This window comes from Amblyomma maculatum, chromosome 8 (genome assembly GCF_055883805.1).
Source record: "Amblyomma maculatum isolate TAMU_Amacu chromosome 8, ASM5588380v1, whole genome shotgun sequence".
NCBI classification, from domain to species: Eukaryota; Metazoa; Arthropoda; class Arachnida; order Ixodida; family Ixodidae; genus Amblyomma; species Amblyomma maculatum.
The window spans coordinates 120196349-120219211 of NC_139351.1; the positions used below are offsets into that span (position 1 = coordinate 120196349).

Consider the following 22863-nt stretch of genomic DNA (forward strand, 5'->3'; position numbering starts at 1 on the left):
AGCTTCATGCAGAGGTATACATCGATATTTGAAGGTCACCGGAGAAGGGATAGGCAGCGAACGCGATGGTCAGATGGCATCATCGAGGCGCTGCAGATGAAGTTATGTGATGTTAGGAAGATAGAGACCGGAAAGCATGGCGTGATATGGTCCATAGGGTCACGAAGAGTCGGACACGACTGAACGACTGAACTGAACTGATACATCGATAAGGCTGGCCAATGCTTTAGTGAAAGGCTTCAGGATAAGACGTTTTTACGAAACAGCTCCGGCCCTAGCTTTATTTAAATTAGAACAAATGCGCCATAAAACTGTTACCGGGCGCGGCTCTACTATTTTGACGATGTATAAACAGGTGATTCCTGTGAGCCGATTCCTTCCATATCGAACGAACCAGGCCTGTGGCCGTAATCCATTTGGACCTCTGGCGTTGGTTGGCTGAAGAATCCGCGGCTTTCAAGCGCCTGTGGCAAGCGACCGGACCATTGGATCATTATCAACAGGCCCTCAGCGCTGACTGCGTCGTAAAGCCAGTTATTAGCCAGTGCGAGTGGCGACGGCTGAAATTTCTGTCGCCACTCGCTGCTTTCGTCTGATGCTGCCGACATGCTGACGTCCGACCAAATAGAAAATGGAAGCTTATGTAATACGCCGCTGAGTGCACGACTTCTGTTTCACTGACGCTGCACAAGATTGAAAGCTCCTTTCTAGATGGGCATGGAAGTAGCTAGGAAGCCTAACGGAAGATTGAAGCTAGTGGAATACGTCGCAGAGTGCGCAACCTCTCTTTCACTGATGCTGCACAAGAATGAAAGCTCATGTCTAGAAGGGTCTGAAGTAGCTAGGAATTCTAATGGAAAATTGAAACTAGTGGAATACGCCGCTGAGTGGGAAAATTCTCTTTCACTGACGCTGCACAAGATTGAAAGCTCCTTTCTAAATGGGTATGAAAGTAGCTAGGAACCATAATGGAAGATTGAAGCTAGTGGAAATAGCACTTGTAGTCTTCAGTACACACTTTGCGGTTTTTATGTAGCAAAGCATTCTTTTTGTTGCGTTGTTTTGTGCCTTCTTTAGGCCGTGCCACTGCGTTGCGAAGAATGGCGCAGCTTAGCGATGGCCGCAAAGTCGCTCGATCCTCGAGACACTAATGGCCTCTGGGCCCATCACCATGCCGGGGTAGCTGCCGGGCATCTGATATCGTACGCTGCCGCAAACTCACAGTGCACCCGGGGCCAACGCCTTGCGGCCATAATGCAAGCTCAAGCTATGCGATCGACCAGTTAGGTTTACTGGCAGCGGTACAGCCTTTGTGGAAGATTGGCACGAAAGGGGGACTCCTTCTGGACCGTGTGTTCTGCATCACCAGCGTTAAAGATCACAGAGGGAGAGAAACACTACTGCTTACAAAACTGAAAATTTGAAAAAAGCTTGAGTGGGATTGTGTGTCAGCGCGGAAGTCGCGACATTTATCATAGCGCAATCCTCCAACGTGAGCTCCTCGAGACGGCCAGCTAGGAAGGTGCCAAAGCCAGTAATAAGCGGGTCGTGTATCGCGCTATGATGAATCTAGGTAGGAAGAAGATGTGCTACATGTATTTGCATTGACGAGGAGTCTGTAAAATATTTTCCTATTCATATAATAGCCCCCTATATGCTGTAGGAAATACCCCTGGAAGACATTCACTGCTTTGAGAGCTGTTTGCCGCATCATAAAGGCGGATGCGGGGATGTCAAAGTATCAAAGCGCTCCTCGAACTTTTTACTTTTACCCAAAATGCGGTCCAGCGTTTTGGCAAGATAAGACAATCGAAATCACCGGGGTCCTTGGATCCCGACGCTACCGCTAGGTTTAACGCAAAACAAGGTAGACACGAGAGAGGAAGACAGGACGACGTCTTGTTTGTTTCACCTGTTTTTGGTCGAAAATGCACAACCTAGTCCAGTAATAAGTTTTGCTACCGCTAAGCGCCGCAGGCACGTTCGTAGGGCGTGGTTAAAGCGGATCTTTATGGGTATTCCACATGGTGTTTCACAGAGAGAATTAGCACAGCGCCAGCTGCAAACCGTTATCACAATCAGCCACCGCGTGTTTCACTGCCCCACGGCCGGTCTCGAGGGAGAGAGCGCTTAGAGCGCGCGCTCTCCCCCGAGACCGGCCGTGACTGCGCCTGCCCAGATCGCCTTGACGGCGCTAGATGGAGCCACATGTTATGTTGCAAATCGGGGCTTTAAGTACACCAACATCGCGCACCCATGAGCTTGTTAGCGCTCTGTCTCACATGTGGCAACGTAGCCGCGGCATTCGATTCGGTGAACTCGCGATCGCGAACAATGCAGCCACAACACCGAATCGGTTACACGTAGGAACTACTGCGAAGCTCTCGATCTAGTGCGAGGCGAATTCGAACGCACCGAGGCTGCCCTCAGGTGACGAAGATGAGAAACGGAGGGACTCACTCTCAAGCCAAGACAATTTGTGAGCGCTGGTTGGCCTGCGTCGTGCAGGACGGGAGACAGCTGCGAGGCGCCGCCTCCCTGCGGATGTGTTGCCCGCGGAGGCGAACGTCTGGCTCGCCCAGTCACCACCGCCTTCGCCGAACGCAGCCGCCCGAGCGCGTGACCACTTCTTCTCCTTCGGTGCATATGGCACATGCCCACAGGGGGGGATTGGCCACAGTTCATTGCAGGTGTAAGAATAGAATTCATGATGTCGATTTAGACTGTATCATAGAGAACTTATTAATTAGGAATTAGTGTTGCTAAAGTATTTTGTAAAATTTTAGGTAGTAGGAATAGAAATCAATAAAAAAGGGTAAATATAAAAAAAGATAATAAAGTATAATTCAGACAGATCAGCCCTAACACGAATCTTCCGGTGGCAATATTAAAGTTGTGAAGTAACTCACACACTAGTTTTAGGGTATACGCTTTGACGGTGGCACCAAAAAAGAGGAGGACAGGAATTGTAAACGGCAGTCCTATCCGAGCAAGAGGAATTTCTAAATAATTTCTTCTTTGAGTAACATACCTGCGGCAGGAGAGGATATAATGCTCAACTGTTTACACGTCATCACATGACGCACAAAGATTCGACGGCGTGAATCCACAGCGACATAAATAAAGACTGAGGCAAGTAATTCTACAAAGCATGAGCGTCATGGAGACCTCACAATGCTTCGAGTTACAGTACCGGGCATTCCAATGAAAATTTGAATGTTCGAAATGCGTAGGCGCAAGGTGTGGCTCATGGTTGAAAGAGTGCAATATCTGAAACCGCTCAAAATGGGACCCATTGAGCGCTGATTTGGTTAATTGGCCAATATATCAGAAGTAATGCCGCAGTGCCCCGGAACAGACGGAAATCGTACTTTCTGTAAATGTAAGGGAAGGAAAAACATCAGGGTTTGCTTCAAAAGACGCATATTTGGGCTTTCCACCGCAGCTAAGACTGTCAGGCAGTCAGAGAGTATACGATTACGTGAGTAGCGTTACAGGGAACTTTTTGAAGGACCAAACTAATTGCAAGCAATTTAGCAGTAAATATTGGTGCGTAATCTGTGATCCGTACAGAGAAACTCCAATCGAGTGCCGGGGAATAAATACCTATTGCTGCCATTTCATCCCGTTGTGAGGAATCTGTGAAAATAGCTACGTGTCGTGGATACTCTATAATAGATAATCTTCCAGGTGGCCATTTATTACAGCAGTTGTCAATTCTCGCCTCCTGGCCACAGGAGCTCCGTGGATGACTTTCGTCGTCTCTTCTTCCAATGGGAATGTATGATCTGTCATTCAAATTGTTCTAGAATCAAAACGTCTTCCAACATAAAGTTTTGTTATAACACTAATTTCGACATTCTGTTTTTGCTCTTCCTATTTCTGCTTTCCTATTCTTTTGCTCATTAAGTCTCACAAATTAATCATTAAACCACCTTCAACTATCTCTGCCACTGAAACTGACTTGCTTAAATTTCTGATATCTCATTTCTACTCCATGCAATATACAAATCAGTAATCACCACCTGGATATGACCGATAACCTTTGTGAGCATGCGCCATTTTTGTGAGAGCAACAACATCAACAATAACCGGCAGCAGTAAGAGAAATGTTTTCGCATTACTGCGCCAAAGCCGACTTAAATGCACTCCTGGAATGTTTTGTTCCATAGCTCTCTGCGTGTTCATCAATATAGCCTCCACGTTTCTGCCTGATATAGGTGAGTACCAGCAAGGTAAAGTTTCTAAACATTTCTTCTTGAGATATATTGGTAACCTGTCACTCATAATCTTATAATACTTGTCGAATGCGCTCCAGCCTATTTGGATTCTTTTTTGTGGTTTCCGTGCTGTAGTCTGGTTCTGCGGCTATTATTTGTTGTGACTAGAAGCTTCTTGCCATTTTATGCACCTCACTGCCTATCACAAATTGCTGCTCATTTTCGAGGCTGTTGAGCATTAATTTTGTCGTGGACTATCGGCCACCGACCAGGGGGACACCGCGCGGCAAGTGGTCTCGTCGAGAGACGAACGCACTGGTGGGCCCACTGGGATTGGGAGACAGCGGGGAACGATTGTGTGTGTGCGCGTGTGTATAGTCCTTTTGTCGGCGGCCGACCGCGCCGGAACAAATGGCCGTGAAATCTCTGCTAGCGCGTGTGCAATAACTCAGCTGCGACAAAGTTGGCCTTCTGCATATTAATATTAAGGCATACTGTTATGCTTTGTCTGTCTGTGCCGTTATTTATCCTTTTTAGTTCGTCTCCTATGCTATTAAGCGACGCAATGTGATAAGCGAATCTTAGTTTACTGATGTTTTCTACATTAACCTTTATCCCTCTCCAATCCAGCCTTCTGAATACTTCCTCTGAGCAAGCGACGAATAATACTGGAGATTGTCCCCTTGCCTAACAGACTTAACAGAATTTTATCAGGTTCATTACCGAGGACTGCAGTAGCTGTGCAGCCATGCACCCTACAGTGGATATCTTCTCGGGTACTTTCAGATAAGGTTCATCTACACCTTGATTTAATAATGCCTGTATGACTGAATGAGGGTTCTATTGAGCCAAATGCCTTCCCGTAGTCAATGACATCCTCTTCCTCTGCCCGGCGGACCCTCCCCCGCGGGGCCTAGAGCAACTGAAGACCTGGGAGGACTGGGAGACCCTGCTGCGCTCGGAGGACCCGGCCGTGCAGACCATCGCCACCGGCCGGGCTGCCAGTGTTATGATCCTGAGGGACATAAACACATCAATTTCAGCGGGGTCGTGCGGGGACCCAGGGACCCAAATCACATTATTCGTGGTACGCAAGATCTTTCTTAGTTAAGGATGATGATGACAACATTTTTTATTGAAATAAAACTTGGTGGTCGGCCGCCCTATTCCGGGAGTCCGTTGGATTCTGCAGTCGATTTTTCCTTTAAGTCCAGCAGGTGCTGAACGTTCGGATCCGAGCTGGACAGCGCTTCCTCCCACCGCTGAATCGTCGGGCTTTTCATCCTGTCTACCTGTCTACTGCGGTGTTGTACTGAAATGCCCATACCAAGTGGTATAGCTTCCTCTCCACGTCACATTGCGCGCATTTATTAAACTTTCCCTTTTGAATTCGTTTAAGTTTTCGCAGCTCGCGCTGCATCTTCTGTTTCCTTTTGCAGTTTAAGGGCGGAGGGTCAAGAGCGCCGCCACCACCAGTTCTTGACCATATATATTTAGTATCTACAATGTACCCTGACCAATCCTCCGCCGTGGACATGTGCCATTTTGACTTTAGTCATCATCACCATCAAGAGCGCGCACGACGCCTTGAGAACTGGATAAGGCATACTAGATAAATAGTGTTGGTGGCTTTGCGCCAGTGCGAGACACTCTGTCACAGCAGGGAATTGACTTGGCTAGGACCTTTATAGTCCACCTGGTAAAAAAAGAAAAGCCTCAGAACCAATCCAATCCAGTGGCGCATGCGAACCTTGCGCGAGATGCACGCGCCACATAGAAGAAGAGCGCTCGATCAGGCTTCGGACGCAAGAGACGGCGATGGTCAGTATACCCTCCTTCAGATGTTCTTTGCATCCTAGCGCCGGGAGCTACCATCGTGGCACACCTCTAGGTGCAGTTGGAGGCGGCCAGGACTGGCGGCACCTACAGGCATGGCTCCGAAGAAGAAGGCGGCAGCCTGTTCCGCATGTCCGAGAACTCACTCAACCTGTGCCTGGTGGGGGCGGCAGCCGGCGGCTTGACGCTAGGTTGGCACATCCGCAACCAAGGCGTGTCTGCACGCCTGCTGCAGTTGATGGACTTCCCCGGAGAGCTGTATATGCGCATGCTCGAGTGTCTAGCCATGCCCGTGCTAGCGTCCAGCATCGTGGCCGGCCTGGGCAGCATCGATATCCTGCTGGCTGGACACTTCGGCTTGCTAGCCATGCTCTACTTCGTCCTCGCCACCGGTGAGGCTTTTTCTAATCGGGAATTCTGTAAGTGGGGCATTCCGGGGAGCATCACAGTTCTGACTAGTTAATGCAGTGCGGGCTTCTTTGACACGCCTTTTGAACCCGTCAGAGTCCAAAGAAGAGCCTTGATAATCGAGAACAGCGTGCCTAGCTGTGTAAGGGAGACGACTGTAGGCATACAGCCTGTAAACGGACTCGAACTGAGGAGAGCGCATTACACTAATTAGGAAGCCTCAGAGCACTGAGAGCTCAAGATGGATTCAGGCGGATAGAAAGCGGAGTGAATTGGTGGCACGTTGGGGTAAAGAAAGAGGTTCAGAAAACGTGGCTTTGGCGAAAATATGAGCTTGCGGAAAATTGTCGCATTGCAAAGAATGGAACGCTGAGACGCCAGAATATGTTGTCGGTGGCGATTTAAGCAAGTCCACGTGCTTTGCCAGGAACAAAGCTCCTTCTGAATGGTGTTAGTTGTGAGGCTTTCCCCTTTAAAACACGAAAACGTTATAACTAAGTAGTGATAGTGGCGGAGTCTGCCCCGTTATGACATCAATGCCATGTCAACAGCATCTATCTTGATAGTATTTTCCAGTCCTGAAGGTGACGTCTTCTCTCTACATACCCTTTATCAAGCTGGGATATTTCACTGTCGACCGCATCGCCGCCTTGCGGTTGTCTGGAAACAAAACCTAGCGCCTGCCGCAGGGTAAACAAACTAGGGTAGCATGGTAGGAACACTTAACAGTAATGATGGTGATGATAATGGCTGTGGTGGCGCGCTTATGCTGGTGGTTCATGCAGCTAGCTTAACATAATATATACGCCATTTGCCAGTACGTTTCTCGGGTCACTTGGTAGCGCATATATTTAGGTTAACACTGCGTAGTTACAGTGACAAGAACACTGAAGGCCAGGATGAGCTGTTTTTTATTTTTCTGGTCGTGCTGGTACCTCTACCATGGTGAGACGGGGGATGGGGAGGCTACGAATAACGCACGGCAACTGCATCTCATTGCGCAAACAACTGTACCTAGAGTGACAATAGAAGCGGAAGGGTACGAGAAAAGAGACGTAGGTAATAAGTTGATGAAAGTGGCTCCCTTAGCTGCAACGGATATCACTTCCAATATTGGCGCATGGATGATTGATTGATTGATTAGAACTTTAATTTCCACCAATTTAGGAGGCCCCCTACTCCCCGCTCCTGGCACGCAGGCCTGAGGAACGGGGGCTGGAACCTCCGCGACTAAGGACTGGCGAATATACATTGGTTATTCGCGGCCTCAGCCGCCAGGCGGACGGCTTTCTGCTGGTCTGCTTTCTGCGCATGGCTGCTGCTGGCTTCTGCTTCTGCTTTCTGCTGGCTTTCTGCGCATGGAGGCTTATTTTTGACGTCACAGATGACCTCCTGAAATGCTCTAGCGTGGAAACTGTGCAAGTTACTCGAGAAGGAATTTCAGCGAAAGCGCATGCAGATCTAAGAAAGCTGTTTTTAGAGAAGAAGCTGCCGCTATGTATAGTTTCGTTCACACCGGCACTCAGCAAATCCGACTATGTCGACCACGTAATTCTGCTTCTTGCTAGATGTTACAATACTGCTTTTCCCGCTTCATTCCCTGCACCTCCCGCGCGCAGTCATGGCATCGGCCATCGGTATCAGCGTGGCGCTGTTTCTGGGTCCCCAGCGGGAGGCCTGCTGGCGACGCCAACGGCTCACCCACGTCGACGGATTCCTCGACCTGCTCAGGTACGGCCTGCACTCATGCGCACTGCTCTTCTATCAGGTTTGCGTTCCCACTGGGCTCATGTTGCGCGAAGATTGTCTCTTTTGAAGCGAAAGCTTCACTACGCCAGCTTTGAGAGCAGTCGGCGTCACGGAGGTTCTCACCTTCAAGTGACATTGACAGATACTGCACCTTTCCTTTCTTATAAACAAATAGTAATAGTTCACACGATAGGAGAGGCACTGTATCTGTCACACTTGCTTTGTGGACACCTGAACAGCGCTGCGAGGGAAGGGAGAAAGGTGAACGTGAAAGCGGAAAAAGAGGAAGGGGTGTCGTAGTGGAGGGATCCGGAGTAATTTTGACCACCTGGGTATCTTCGACAAGTATTCCAGGCAAACGGGAAAATAGTCCAAACGGGTTCTCCAGCCATAACAGCAATTCGTGGCTCACTTGGAAACATCTTCACAATGTATAATGAGCTTGCCATGTTTTGATAACGAAACTCGGTTCAAAAAGCTTCTCGCGACAGCTTCTCGCAGTTGTCTTCATTCAGCAAGCGGTCCTTGAGCGGTCAGCTTTTAAGCGGCGCTCATCTCTTGGTTTAGTTTGGTTTGTAGGGTTTAACAGCAAAGCGACTCAGACTATGAGAGACGACGTAGCGGAGGACTCCAGATATCTCGACCACCTGGGGTTCTTTAACGTGCACTGACATCGCAAAGCACGCGAGCGTCGTGCTTTTCGCCTCCATCGAAAATCGGCCACCGCAGCCGGGATTCAATCCCGCATGTTTGGGCGCAATAGTCGAGCGCTGCACCACTGCACCGCTATGGTGGAATCTTTTGGAGCAGTGAACATGGACATCTTCTTAGAGAACGTCTTGTAACCGGAGTTACATAGAGGAACGAAGCACTTTCTCCCCATGCCGTCATTTTTCCATCGCGCAACGATCGGGGATAAAATCGCTTCTTCGTGCGATGATTCCCGTGAAGAGGATGACAGCGAAGGCATATGTCAACCACAGCAAAACGTCACGTTTTGATCATGGTGCTAGAAGAATCGCGGTTCCGAGACATTGATGATATATGTGCCCGTTAACACGAATTGTTAGTGCCGCGAGCGCACCAGCCGACCCTGCGTGCCAAGCGATGCCAGCCTCGTTGAGGGCGCGGGGCTCTCGTTAGAAGAAAACGCGCTTTTCACGGACACTTTTATGTGTTTATTTAGGATCGCGAACAGCGACTGCAGTCTCCCCCTTTCCCTGCATTGCAACTCGGAGGTGGCCCCTGCTGTTCCTGGAACCGGTGGCTGGGTCAAGTGACCGCAGTGTTCGAAACGGGGACGGCAATGGTAAAGGGGTCTTCCTCCGGCAGCGGAAGAAAACAGCTGCTCGAGGAGCCTCTTAACCGTCTGAGGCCCCATTTATTTTTTCCTGGCTTATACAGCCAATATAAAGACCCATTTTAAACAGCCTTCACTGATCCTGCCCCTCAACAAGCGCTGGCTAGCAACTGACGTTAGCATCGTGCGCGGTGATGTAGATTGGCGGCTGGACGTTGCAGGCCAGACTCGTGGTAGCGCCCTCTCTCGGCTTGCTGGCAAGGAGGCGCGCCGTCGTATCACCTAAGCTGCTTCTGTGGGCCAGACATTTAAAAGGGAAGGCTACAATAAGAACATACATTATTGTGGGCAGAAAAAAAAAAGAAATTGCAATAACATTTCTCAGCCCGCACCGCAATAAGGCACAACGGGCTATTTTAAGGACAACTTGAAATCGTAGCGTAATATTTTGCTCACTATTCGCTTACTCTTAATTATCCAATCTATAAGAGCTGCATGCGCCATCATTTAAAGATTTTGAGGATCTGTAAACTTTGGTATGCCCCGCACGGGATATCTGAGCAGAGCTGAATCTCGTTTGGTTTGATTTGATTTGTGGGTTTTAACGCCCCGCCCCGCCGGGGTGGTGCAGTGGTAAGACGCCCGACTACTGTCCGGAGTTCCCGGGTTCGAACCTGACCACTGCGGCTGCGTTTCGATGGAGGCGAAACGAAGTGGCGTCCGTGTGTTGTGCGATGTCAGTGCACGTTAAAGATCCCCAGGTGGTCGAAATTACTCCGTGGCCCTCCACTACGGCTCCCCTTTCTCTTTCCACCTTCACTCCCACCTTCATCCCTTCTCTTACGGCGCGGTTCAGGTGTCCACATAGCAAGTGTGACAGATACTGCGCCTTTCCCTTCCTGTGAACCACTCTTTTTTTAACGCCCCTAAGTGACTCGGGCTATGAAAGACGCTGTAGTGGAAGACTCCGGAAATTTCGACCGCCTAATTCTTTGCCGTATTTGAGTGCACGTACGTCGTTTCGATTCATTACATGGGCCCCTCATGACGGCGTTAGCATTTCGTACCGTTTTTTTACGGACTCTGTTTTTTGGAGGGAGGTGGGGATCAGGGGGAGTCAAAATTTTATTGCCCCATAAGAGACGGACCGAGCCCTATCTGAGCCGCCTGCGGTACTGCCAACTTTCTTCGAGGGCGCAAAAAATTAATGCCAATAGCATTTTTGAGTGCGCAAAGCTACTTTATATTCGACTACACTGTAAAAACAATATTGCACACTTTTCATATATTTAAGCACACCCTTCAGGAAGGGTGCATTGAGGAACTGGTGCACCCTTTTAATGAATGCAGTGTTGCTGCACCCACTAAAAGGATTTATCAGTACCTCGGTGCACCCTTTCTGGGGGGTGCAAGTTATTGGTACGGAAATGCACCTTTCAGGGTGCGATTTTGTTTATGTTGTTGTTGTGGCTTTAGGAAGAAGGAAAAGAAAATGCACGGGCCTGCTACTGGCTCTGTAGTTGAGCCACCTCCGCTGCCTCGTGCGGACAGAAGGGAAAACAGAAGAAATGAAAAAAGAAGAGGGGGAGAAAGACGCGCGCCGCAACAACAGCCGTCGTCCACCACCGAAGCAGTGGCGGGTACAATGACAGCCTACAACAGATAAAAATCAGTGGCTGGCTAGCCCCCGCCGCAAGCGGCGTTGACATGCCGTCCTAGCCCCGTAGGGCCAGGAACTGCCACCCTTCACCGCCCCTTCGATTTTGTTTACAGTGCACTGTCACCTATGTAGCCTGCCAGATGGCGTATCCTGGAGGCTGACAGGGCAACTTCGAATAACGATTTACTTTTCTGTAGTTCCTTTCTCCGCAAGCCCCGATCATGCTACACCATACGGGTCCGTTCTGGTTTAAGTCTGCCTTCTGCTGTCAGAGGCCGCATTTCGATGGAGAAATTGGACACATGTTTTTGTTGTTTGTTTGCCTGTTTGTTTCGTTGTATATGTTTTTGTTTTTTGTTTGCAGTTATGGCTAACATGCCTCTCTCAGTCTGCTGCGTGGTATTGGGTAGAAGTGATTTTTTATATCGGCTGATGACAAGCACAATTTCCACTTTTTGCACGCAGAAACCTCTTCCCCGACAACTACCTCGCAGCTTGCGTCCACACAGTGAGTACAAAAACCTGAAGTCGGCACACATTAGTGCACTGCCAGCAGAGTGTGAACTATGCGTCAAAAATAAAATGTAAATTATAAATTATCGGTTTTGCAGTATCGAGTGCCGGTCAAACCGTATTTTTGCCCTCTGTTCTCTCCACTTGAAAATGGGAAAAATTAAATTACAATGATAACAAATTGCCTTTCTCTTCGGATAGACTGAACTGAAATAGTGGTTACAGCATTCGTGATTACAGCAGGATTTGAACCATGACTGTTAGTACCCCTTTGTCTTTTCCCGCATACCTCGGCGTCGATTAAAGCACCATCTGTGGGGCATCGGAAGAACCTGAATTTCGTCACTCCCTAATATATCGCAGTTATCGCGTTCATCGTAACGTCGTCGAGACGAATCATTTGGTACTACTCGCTTGTGTCTTCGACCAGTGATTGCCTATATAGTGGGACTAGAGTGGCCGCCATCTTGGGTGGTATCACGTGACCTAGGGTGAGAGGGTGGCCGCCATCTTGAGTAGCTAGGATGGCAACCCCCTATGGTGAACACTGCTTTGGAGAAATTCTAACTCACGCCCTAAGCGGACACGTGACAGACCCGGACGTGCGAAGTATAATGCTCTTAAATTGAATAAAACTCCATCTAATCTGCACCGTCGACAAGCACCACTGAAACCTTGAACTTGACGTCCTCTTTGCCGGAACGCCATTTATTTTATTTATTTTTATTTTTATTTATTTCAGATACTGTCAATCCCCATCGGGATTTTTACAGGATGGGCATATAATTGAACAATGACTACAATAATGGCGATACAAAGGTTACAAATACATGAATATAGGAAAAGAAAACAGCAGGTGATCAGCAATGTCTTACACAGCATATCTAGGTAATAATGCAGTTAAACAAGGTAAATAATGTAGTAATACAATAGCTTTCATTTAGAGTATTGTAACTGGCTTCTTATATTTGGTTCGAAATGGTTTACGTGTTGTGTAGTAGTTCTTCTAGAAGGGTTACAAATTTCGGCAATGATGTGCTGTTAGTGATGTGGGGATCCAAACCGTTCCATTCGGTAGTTGCACGTGGAAAAAATGAATATCTAAAACACTCGGTACGGAAAGAATATTCTTTGAGAGTTTGTGGGTGTTTATGGCGGGAAGGTCTGCATTCATCTAAAGATATATACAAGGAGCTATCTATGTTTAGTGCATTGTGTAATAACTGGTGGAGCAATTTTAGTCGTGCAAGTTTGGCGCGGTTTTGTAAAGTAAGAATAGAGGCTTCTTTAAGCAATTGGGATGGCGAATCAGTGATCCTATATTTGTTAAATATAAATCTAACTGCCTTTCGCTGTACTCCTTCGATTTTGTTAATAAGCTGCTGTGTATAAGGGAACCAAATTGTTACCGTATTCGAGAACTGGTCGTATAAATGTATTATATGCTAATAGTTTAGTTTCTGGTGGTGCTTCACGAAGTCGTCTTCTCAACAAGAAGCCGGCCGGCTTGCACTTTCCCCTTTTTATTTAATGGAAGCCCAATGAACATGTGATTTTTCCAAATGAATCACATACCGTTTACCATACTCCATACATAAGTCGTATAGTATTAATTGTTAGGCCTATACCTAGTACTATAAAGGACTAGCAATTTTCTCTTGTCGCTTTGCAGATTTCATTTTAGTTCAGGAGTCTTGTGACGCATTTGTAAATATCGAATTGTGGTAGTGGTCTGCTTGCGACGGCCACTTTAAAAACAATTTTCGAGTCCTGCTGATCGACCTGCGATCACTCCAAAGTAAGCTCAAGGTATAGTGATATCCCAATATGCAGATCTGCGACCCGTATTGTACGGAAAGCGCTCATCTTCATCGTCTGCCTTAGATTCGGTAAGGCCATGGGCTACACTAGGACTATTATAGCGCAAAACATGGTCAACATGGTTCCCAAGAAAATCGTTGCTGTGTCCAGGGTCGTGCTTCTGATTACGGAAAGTAAATGTTTCTGCGTGGCCTTCTCTGGGTGCGTCATCCTTATGCAGATGCTCAATTAGGGCCATTAAGCACACAACGCTACACCCCAGTGTACGACGCCAAGTCAAAACTATGCAGCGGGTCGCATATTTCTATTATAAAAATGTTGGAAGCACTTATACTTTCTTAAGCGCATTTGGCAAGCACTCGCAGATTATGACTAGCAGCTTACCGGTATCGCTCAAGAGGAAAGTATACAACAGTTGCATCTTGCCTGTACTCACCTATGGGACTGAAACGTGGAGGCTAACCAAGAGAGTTCTACTTAAGTTGAGGACAACCCAGAGGGCTATGGAACGAAAAATGGTAGAGGTAACATTAAGAGATAGAAAGCGTGCAGAGTGGGTCAGAGAAATAACTCAAGTTACCGACATTCTAGTGGAAATTAAGAAGAAGTAATGGACATGGGTAGGACATGTAGTGCGAAGAGAGGATAACCGATGGTCGCTGAGGGTAACAAACTGGATTCCAAGGGAAGGAAAGCGTAGCAGTGGGCGGCAGAAAGTTAGGTGGGCGGATGAGATTAAGAAGTTCGCAGGGGTCAAGTGGATGCAGCTAGCACAGAACCGGGTTAAGTGGAGAAATATGGGAGAGACCTTCGCCCTGCGGTGGGTATAATCAGGCTGCTGCTGCTGCTGATGATGATGATGAAAGCCTAAAGCGTTTCCTGCGACTCTTTTCACGTCATTTCGCCATTTTTTACTCATTTGCTTCTTTTTTTCCTGCTTTTTGTCTTTGTCCCACGTTTTTGACATCATGTGTACAATAGCGACGCCCATGGCTGTTTTGACGTCTACACACTACAACGGCGTCCTTGGCTATTTTGACGTCTAATTGTCATTTTTTTTTCATGCTCTACTTATAGAAATGGTTCACAGTAAGGTTAAGATTAACGATCGGTGGTGAAGGACGCCTGTTCTTGGCCCTACTGGGCTTGGACTGATAGGTCAAAGCCGCTTGCGGCGGGGGGTAGCCTGCCACCAAATTGTTATTGCGAAAGCAATACTGCTCGCAGTTTGAGCCTTCAGCGTGGAACGGCGGTGGCCACCATTGACCTTTGACCTTTAGACGACCCCCGTAGACGACCCCAAACTGGCAGGAGCTGCCAACTTTGGTCTCTCGTTTCACATGGGACGGTTATGTCAGAATCAGCCTGCTAGGACCCTGGCATTCACGTTACCCCTATAGGCCACTAAGGCACGTTGATATCGGTTGGTTAAAGCGGGGCTTTATATGTGGGCTGGCAGGAGCTGCCAACTTGGGTCTCTCGTTTCACATGGGACGCTTATGATGGAGTCAGCCTGCCAGGACCTTGGCATTTCGTTACCCCTCTAGGCCACTAAGGCACATTCATACGGCTTGGTTAAAGCGGGGCTTTATGTGTGGGCTGGGGAAGAAGAAGAAGAATTAGAAGAATGCTCGGTCATCCGAAGCTATTGCTTTCGCTCAATATCCGGTTCAGCAGCGTTGAATTTTTCTGTTGTAGGCCGTCATTGCACCCGCCACCGCTTATGTTGTGGACGATGGCTGTTGCGGCGCGTGTCTTTCTCTCCCTCTCCTTTTTCTTTCTTCTCTATTTTCTCTTCTGTCCGCACGAGGCAGCGGAGGTGGCTCAGCTACAGAGCCAGTAGCAGGCCCGTGCATTTTCTTTTCTTTCTTCCTATAGCCACAACAACAATAACAGGCGCAGTGTCCGTCACACTTGTTTCATTGGACTCCTAAACCGCAACATAAGGAAAGGGAGGAAGGAGGAAGTGCTTCATACAACTATTCTTTTACTCATAATAATAATAATAATAATAATAATAATAATAATAATAATAATAATAATAATAATAATAATAAAAATAATAATAATAATAATAATAATAATAATAATAATAATAATAATAATAATAATAATAACAGTAACAACAACAACAATAATAATAATAATAATAATAATAATAATAATAATAATAATAATAATAATAATAATTAGTTCACAGGAAGGGAAGCCAGTATCTGTCACACTTGTTTCTATGGACACCTGAACCGCGCCGTAAAGGAAGGAAGGAGGTGGGATAGAAAGTGGAAAGAGAGAAAGGGGAGCCGTAGTGGAGGGCTACGGAGTAATTTCGACCACCTGGGGATCTTTAACGTGCGCTGACATCAATTCATTTCTCGATGCGAGAATGAATTCAGATGCGAATGTAAACGACGCTTCCTGCCTAACTCTTTTTTTTTTATAACTTATTCCTTCACTTGCAGACCGTCACGATTGGGACAAACTCGACAGGTGAGCAATCACGCTTCATAATTTCCTATTGTACCTCTTTTCGCAGGCGAATTTTCCATTCATAAGAATTCTGAAACACGGGCTACGAACTGCAGCTACTCTTTGCCGTTAGACTGATGCATTCTGGCATCAAAGGTATTGAAAACGGAACTTTTATGACTTACAAAACAGGCGTTGTCATGACTGTTCAATTTCGTGAACAAACTGTTGGGCCTCGATACAATTTAAATGTGATAGCACTTGAAGCGTCACGAATTCGAAAATTTTCCGGCGGTATTGGCGTCTAGTGTCGAGCCTCGAGGTCATTTCGAAACACCGGCTATAGCGAAAATCCGATACTGAGACATCGGTTATATTGGAACACAACGGCTATACGAAACGCTATAGAGACGCCGGCTGTGAAAAAAGGCACCGGATACAACAAAACACAGTCTGTATTAAATAACAGGATATAGTAAGTTGGTATTATTGACAGATGGTATCGATGATGATAGCTTAGTGGAGTAACCGTATCGATAATCTCGCATATAGCGATACAGCATGTGCTATGTAGCATGCAGACCGATAGAACAAAAGAAGAAAGTTTAGAGGACAAGCCCAACTCATCACATTCCCATCAGCCCATTTGAGCACTTCTAATACTTTTAGCCGCGGATCTCAGAGGCTTGGCTACACCGCCACTGGCTTCAAGATCATGTTCACAATGTTCTTCTCTGTGTATGCTTCAAGCGTTTGAGTCTAGTGGCACAAAAGAATGTTAAATCTGATCTGCTCTGTAATAAACGAACTTTTTTCTGCCAAACATACATGTGAGCAAAGCGAAAAGGAGCCAAAGAATTCGACTTATGTTCTAAAAACCAAAAAAATCCGTTAACAGTATCTTCGGCATGCCTTCTGCCCACTTGCCCACTTGCGCTTCTTTTGTTACTCATGGGAAGGCGACGAGCCCTTCATGTTGATCTCCGAGTCCCGCGCCAACATCCTGGGCATCTTGTCGGTGTCGGTGATGCTGGGCGCCGTGCTGTCGGTGGCGGTGAGCGAGTCGGATGCGCTGCTCAACCTGTTCGTGGGCCTGAGCAACGCCACGGTCACCGTGTCCCACCTGACCGCCTGGTTCTCGCCCATCGGCGTCTTCTTCCTGGTCGCCACCCGGCTGACGCAGCTACGCGACTGGGACCGGGCGTACGGCATGGCACGGTCCTTCTTCCACGTCACACTTGCCGGACTTGCCGCCTATGGCCTGGGGCTGCTGCCCGTCCTTTACGTGCTTGCCACGCGCCAGGTGCGCACTCACAAAGTGTGCAAAGTACACACACGCACTCAAGCACGTACACACAAATATAAGCGATGTCTGGCACTCGGGAAGATACATTCTTTGTCCTGTTTAATATTGAATTTATGCTTACGTTTGGTCTTATATATTGCTGTCTTTAGCAACGTTAGAGACGTGAGTAGACCAATTGAGGGAAGGGGTAACGGTTACACTGAGATATTTATAAGAGTCAACTGCGGAAATTTTAAAGCCAAATATATAGTATGTAGGTGGATGAAAGGACGGTCCACGGTTGAATGTAATTAGTGACGTCTTATTTGTGTTCAGAGACATGAACCATTTGCCGCGCCAGAATTCGATATAATTAAAGTCGTTTTGTAAGATATACCAGGTTTCCGAGCTATATGTAACAAATGTTGCAAGAATTATGGCGAGCTTAGCCCCAATGAAACCAATTCAGAGCTGTGCAGAGTCGCCCATCCTAATCTGCTGTATTTTTGTTCATAAATGTTAATTAGTAAATACTATGTAGCCATTTTAATTATTTTCTTGAGGAAGAAAGTCTCAATAAGAATGTTGTGGATCGCCTAGAAAGTCGGGTAGCTACGCTGAAAGTGGCAAGTGGCAAGTGCTCCGTGAGGATCGACCCTTGATGGCAGCGGGGCTCGTCCGGCTGCAGGACCCTCGCGGCTTCTTGCGTGTCACCCTGGCGCCGGCAATGAAGGCGTTCCGCTCGGCGTCTCGCACCGTTAGCGTGCCGGACACTATCGAGGCCCTAGAGGACCTTGCCGGCCTGGAGCCCCGCATCGTGCGCTTCGTCATCCCCGTCGGCGCCAACGTGAGCATGTCCGGGACGGCCCTCGTCGCCGCAGCCACGGCCGTCCTCATGGCCCGCCTGGACGGACTTGAGATGGGCGCCGAGGAGCTGCTCATCATCGGGTAAGAGGGCCCTGACATTAGAAAAATAGAGGGGGGGGGGGGGTGCATCTTACATTTGCGCAGCTGTTTGAGAAGTAGAATTATTAGCGCGTCAGGGGGGTCTGAAATTACGTTCTCCGTTTGCAGACCACAGGCTCAGAGCATCTGTACTTTGAATTAAACGCGGGTGTTAACGTTGCGCTGAAGACCACGAAGATGGCGCATTTGCGAATATCGAAGAAAACAGCTACACTTAATTTACCTGCATGACGCTTCCTGAATGGTCTATCTGGCAAGAAATGTGTTCCTTATGTACTTCCTTGGAAATGGCGAGATTGGTTACACACATATGGGACGGGTGTTTACACAGTCTAAGATGTGGGCTTGACGCGAGATTAAGCAGGGGCTACGGGCAATTTGGAAACCTCAGCTTCGCTAGTTTGCGGCCCGCGAATGTATGACCTGCTGTATGACTGTGTCTCGCAGAACGATGGTGGTGCTGGCCAGCCTGGGCGCGGCGAGCATTCCGAACAGCAGCATGCTAACCGTGCTCATGATTCTGATGGCACTGGAAGTGTCCAGCCGAGACATCAGCCTCGTCTTCGCCATAGACTGTGTCGTGTACGTCCACTACAACTACAACGATGATATTGTCCATGGACCGCGTCCCGACAGTGGGGAGGCGGGTGCAAAATAGTTTGTGTTTGCAGCCGTTCTGCTTGGCAGTCATGACTGGGCTGTCATTTTCCTGTAGTGCACACTCCTTTCGGCCGCCAGGCGAACTAAGTTTGACGGCACGGGCCACCACTGCTCCCTAGCATATTTTGCACAGAAATTCGTTAACAATAGTGGGTTAGGCTCAAACAGTAGTTGCGTACAGGGCTTATGTCATGCACTTAGCCTGTACAGAGACGTGTGAGTTCTGTGAACATGCCATGACACGTGCATCTTCCCTCTACACTACTACACAGGCGAACCTGGCCGTGTTTTCTTCCTTGAAGCGAGGGCAGGGGGGAACAACATAATATGTCCATTTGCGAGGACATAGAAAATGCTTGCACTGCACGTAATTATCGTTCAACTGTTCGTCACGTCGATGAAAGAAGGAGATCGTTTCGTGGAAAAGCACGTGCAGCGATCCTTTCCCCCATTTTCTCCTGGCATCCCTGTAAAAATAGTGGCCGAGGAGGTTTCGCGTCTCTGAGCAAAGGAGGGAACTTCTTGTTCCTGACAACGGTGATGGATTTCGGACTTGCGCAAGACGTCTATAGCCATTTTTTCAGCTCTTTTACGGTGTTTGTATGCAAACGTTTCGTGTTTATTGGACCTGTGTACCTCTTCCTAGCTAGGTCAGCGTCATTGCGCTTTTCCAATAATAAGGCACCCTTTGTCGCAGGGGGCGGCATTAATAGATCATCAGAGAAAAAAAAAATGAATTCAAACCAGACAAGGTTTGCTGATACAAGAAATTATTTGTTTAGAGGGATCGTAGACTTCACTGTGCTTACCGACGCTGCGTGCAGCGACCGTTTCCGTACGACGGTCAACATCTTCAGCGACTCGGTGGGTTCGGCGATTGTGCAAAAGTTCAGCCGCCTCAAACCCCTCGAGGACAGCCAGGACGAGAGCGGAGATGAGCTGGCGCCCAACCAGAGGCCCAAACTGCAGCTGAAGTCTGAGACAGAAACTAGCCCAACGGCCAAAATCGGTGATGCCCAGAGGTTCGAGCCCTACGAGGAAAAGCACAAGCCGCCGTGGACGTCGAAGCAGCAGCCGGAGCTGGCAATGCAGCAAGCGAGTGTAAGCGCGAGCCCCACGCCCCCCGGATGGAAGCACCACTACTTGCCACCATCTAGAGACACCACTTCTGTCGTATCATCCGTAGGTTTGTACCGATTTTATACACATCGCCTCATGCGTACGTATTACCTGACACCTAGTTCGTGACCCGGCGGCCGGTGGGTCTCTGGCCACATCGCGGGTGGCATGTTTCTCGTTCCTGCGCTCTCGAGGTCAGACTTCTCGCTGTTAGCCAAGATCCGCCCATGTTTTGGGTTTTAAACAAATCATTGTCTCGTGTATGCACTAATAGTAGATTGTAAATTGGTTAGAAATGGAAAGGCGCAGTATCTGTCACCCTTTCTCCGTGGACCATGTCATAAGGAAAGGGAGGAAGGTGGGAGTGAAAGCGGAGAGAGAGAAAGAGGTACCATAGTGGAGGGCTTCGGATTAATTTCGACCACTTGGGGATCTTTGATGTACACTGACATCGCATAGCACACGGATGCCTCTCCGTTTTGCCTTCGTCGAAACGCAGCCGCCAGCGGTCGAGTTCACACCTGGCTACTACGACACAGCAGTGGGGCATCTTAACCACTGCGCCACCGCGGCGGGGCACGAGAAGAGATATCCGCCCGTCTTTTGCCGGAGCGTTTGCGCAGGCGATGTCTACAGTAGACATTCACCAACTAGCCCGCCAACAGCTCCTGTTAATGTATACACTCTAGGTCCAGAGCATACGCTGCCCTGTACGCATGGTGGTCTGAAGGTTTAGTTACAGCTAGAGACGTTCGCTACCAACATATTGGTTTGTTCTTACGTGACGAACATCTGTATCATTAAGGTTTACCTTAGGCAGCAAATACTAATAAAGTTCGTCTATCTACAGCGAAGAAAAAGTATAACTTGGACGACTGTGATGAGTTAGATGCGATTTTTAAATTTGTTAAATGGCAAAGGTATTAAGCGTTCAACAGGTCCAGGGCTGTTTAGCAGCGTCAGAGTGAGAGCCTATAGGCTTTTTTCATATATTAGTTTAAGAAAACGACGTCATGCTAACCAGCATCTATGGTGGTCCTGCGACATGGGGTCGGGAATAGAAGTATATTCGACCACATGACACTATAATGTCTTGAAATTCACTTTTTCACTTGCCTTTTTTTTGCGTGTAAGAAATAAAAATACATAAAATACATAAAGCCTTGTTTACGTGAACCCGACAGCAGCAGGTCGAGTCAGTGGTTCGAGCAGGGTCTGCCCAACTCGCTGACTGTTCCCATGAGCTCGATAAGAGCGAGTCAACCTTTGTGCAAGGAGAGCGACCGCACGAGTGATACATCGGTTACCAATTGTGTCTTTCCCTGCCGAAAAGCTTTCCCCAAGCGTTAAATAGGGTTAAATTTAATTTACGGAGAGGCTGTGTGTCAACTCACCCCTTGCGGCGCATTTGAGGTGTATACTCCAGTTAACATAACCAGTTACCAGTTTTCTACCGAACAACTCTGCTCCCCTCTGCTTTATCGGATTCACATAAGCGCTGATACTGTGATGTGGCAGCACTTCTTTCTCACTGATTTTCATTCAATTCATCCTTTTTTACAACAAGGTTCCAGTGTCCTTTTTTAGGGAAGCTGTCGGTGCAGCCTTTAAATAGACCTGACAAGAGTGGGTTCAATTGATTATCGGGTCGAAATCCGGTCACTTGGTTCATATAAACGCCACGGGGTTGGATCGCGGAGTCGAAGGGCCGAGCTCAGTCAACTCCGACGCAAGGGCTATGTGGACTCGCTCGATCCAGTTTCAGGAAGCATGTAAACGCGGTAGAGTCGAGTCGAGGGTCGAGGTGGAGTATGGAGCTTCGGTGATGTTGGATCAGTCTACCGGAAAAACAGCTGCGGTAAACCGGTCTACCCACCGAATTTTCTAGACTGACGAGGGAATTTTTGGTCTCCTTACTTTGATTGCAGAAAGGAAGTAAATAAGCTGTTCGACTGCGAGCTCCAGGAAAAACAATGCATTTCTCAGTCTGCAGGCGGGAATGGATATAAAAATGGCGCGGTTGTGAGAACAGACTTACTTGCCATGTTTTAATTCAATACCAATCTGTGTCACATTTGTAAATTTGAAGCTTAATTTAGATGTGTTTATGTTTATGAGCGCCTGTCGAAACAAAAAAGCGGAGCAGCGACTTCCGCTTTGAAATGTTATATATACAAAGTTTTGCGGAGTATTGTCAATACAGCGAGCGGCCCAAGTTACAGTATGCTGCACAGAAGAAAAGAACGATTGCTTCAATAGCCACCTCTGTCAGGAATTGTTATGCTGTCAAGAAGAAAAAATTTAAGCACGATTTCCCGCTTTTTCGCCTGACTGAAATTGTTTGAGAGAGTTGTGTGTGTATAAAAAGGTGCAAAGAAAAGGGGTCGAGACACAATAAATTCCATTAGCAATCAAAATAATCGGAAAACGCCGCAGTATTGCCCACGACGACTTAGGCGATATAATGACAGCGAAATCAATAGAGACGGGAACGGAATAGGGACGGGAACTCAGCGAGATCGGAGTGCGCTCAAGCAGGAAGGAAATGGCTGGAGCGAAAACTAGAGCAGCCGTGAGCTAGTTTTTCGTCCCAACGCGAGGAGCCGCCTCAACCAGCAGTTCCTTCAGGCGGCTTTATGTAAATCGTGTTGAGTCGAGTCCACTCAGCTTGAGCCGCACTGTCGGGTCTTTATAAGCAGGTCTTGGGTTGAAAATCAGTGAAGTCGACTGGACCCAAACAATAAATCCGCCGCAAGGAGTGAGTTTTTCTGAGCCCCCTCTCCAAATTACCCTTAACCCTCTTTCCCGCTTGGAGAGAACATTTTCTGCAAAGGCGAACGTAAGCGGGAGCCTATTT

At 47.8% G+C, this 22863-nt stretch overlaps 1 protein-coding gene across 1 annotated transcript; it reads left to right on the plus strand.

Annotated features, from left to right (window-relative positions):
• Positions 1-1116: 1116 nt before the first annotated feature.
• On the plus strand, positions 1117-20135 carry LOC146182342 (excitatory amino acid transporter-like). Its single transcript, XM_084575938.1, has 9 exons — positions 1117-1179; positions 6112-6448; positions 8084-8195; positions 11639-11681; positions 15970-15997; positions 16936-17279; positions 17950-18209; positions 18675-18884; positions 19712-20135. Exons 1-9 carry the CDS (start codon positions 1117-1119, stop codon positions 20133-20135), a joined length of 1821 nt encoding a protein of 606 aa, XP_084432064.1.
• Positions 20136-22863: the final 2728 nt, after the last annotated feature.

Bases quoted from the DNA above. Each gene is read 5' to 3' on its own strand.
- LOC146182342 (XM_084575938.1), top strand. From the start codon at position 1,117: ATGGCCGCAAAGTCGCTCGATCCTCGAGACACTAATGGCCTCTGGGCC. The intron at 8,196-11,638 runs GTACGGCCTGCA...TTTTGCACGCAG, and splicing joins GGATTCCTCGACCTGCTCAG to AAACCTCTTCCCCGACAACT. The intron at 18,210-18,674 runs GTAAGAGGGCCC...TGTGTCTCGCAG, and splicing joins GAGGAGCTGCTCATCATCGG to AACGATGGTGGTGCTGGCCA.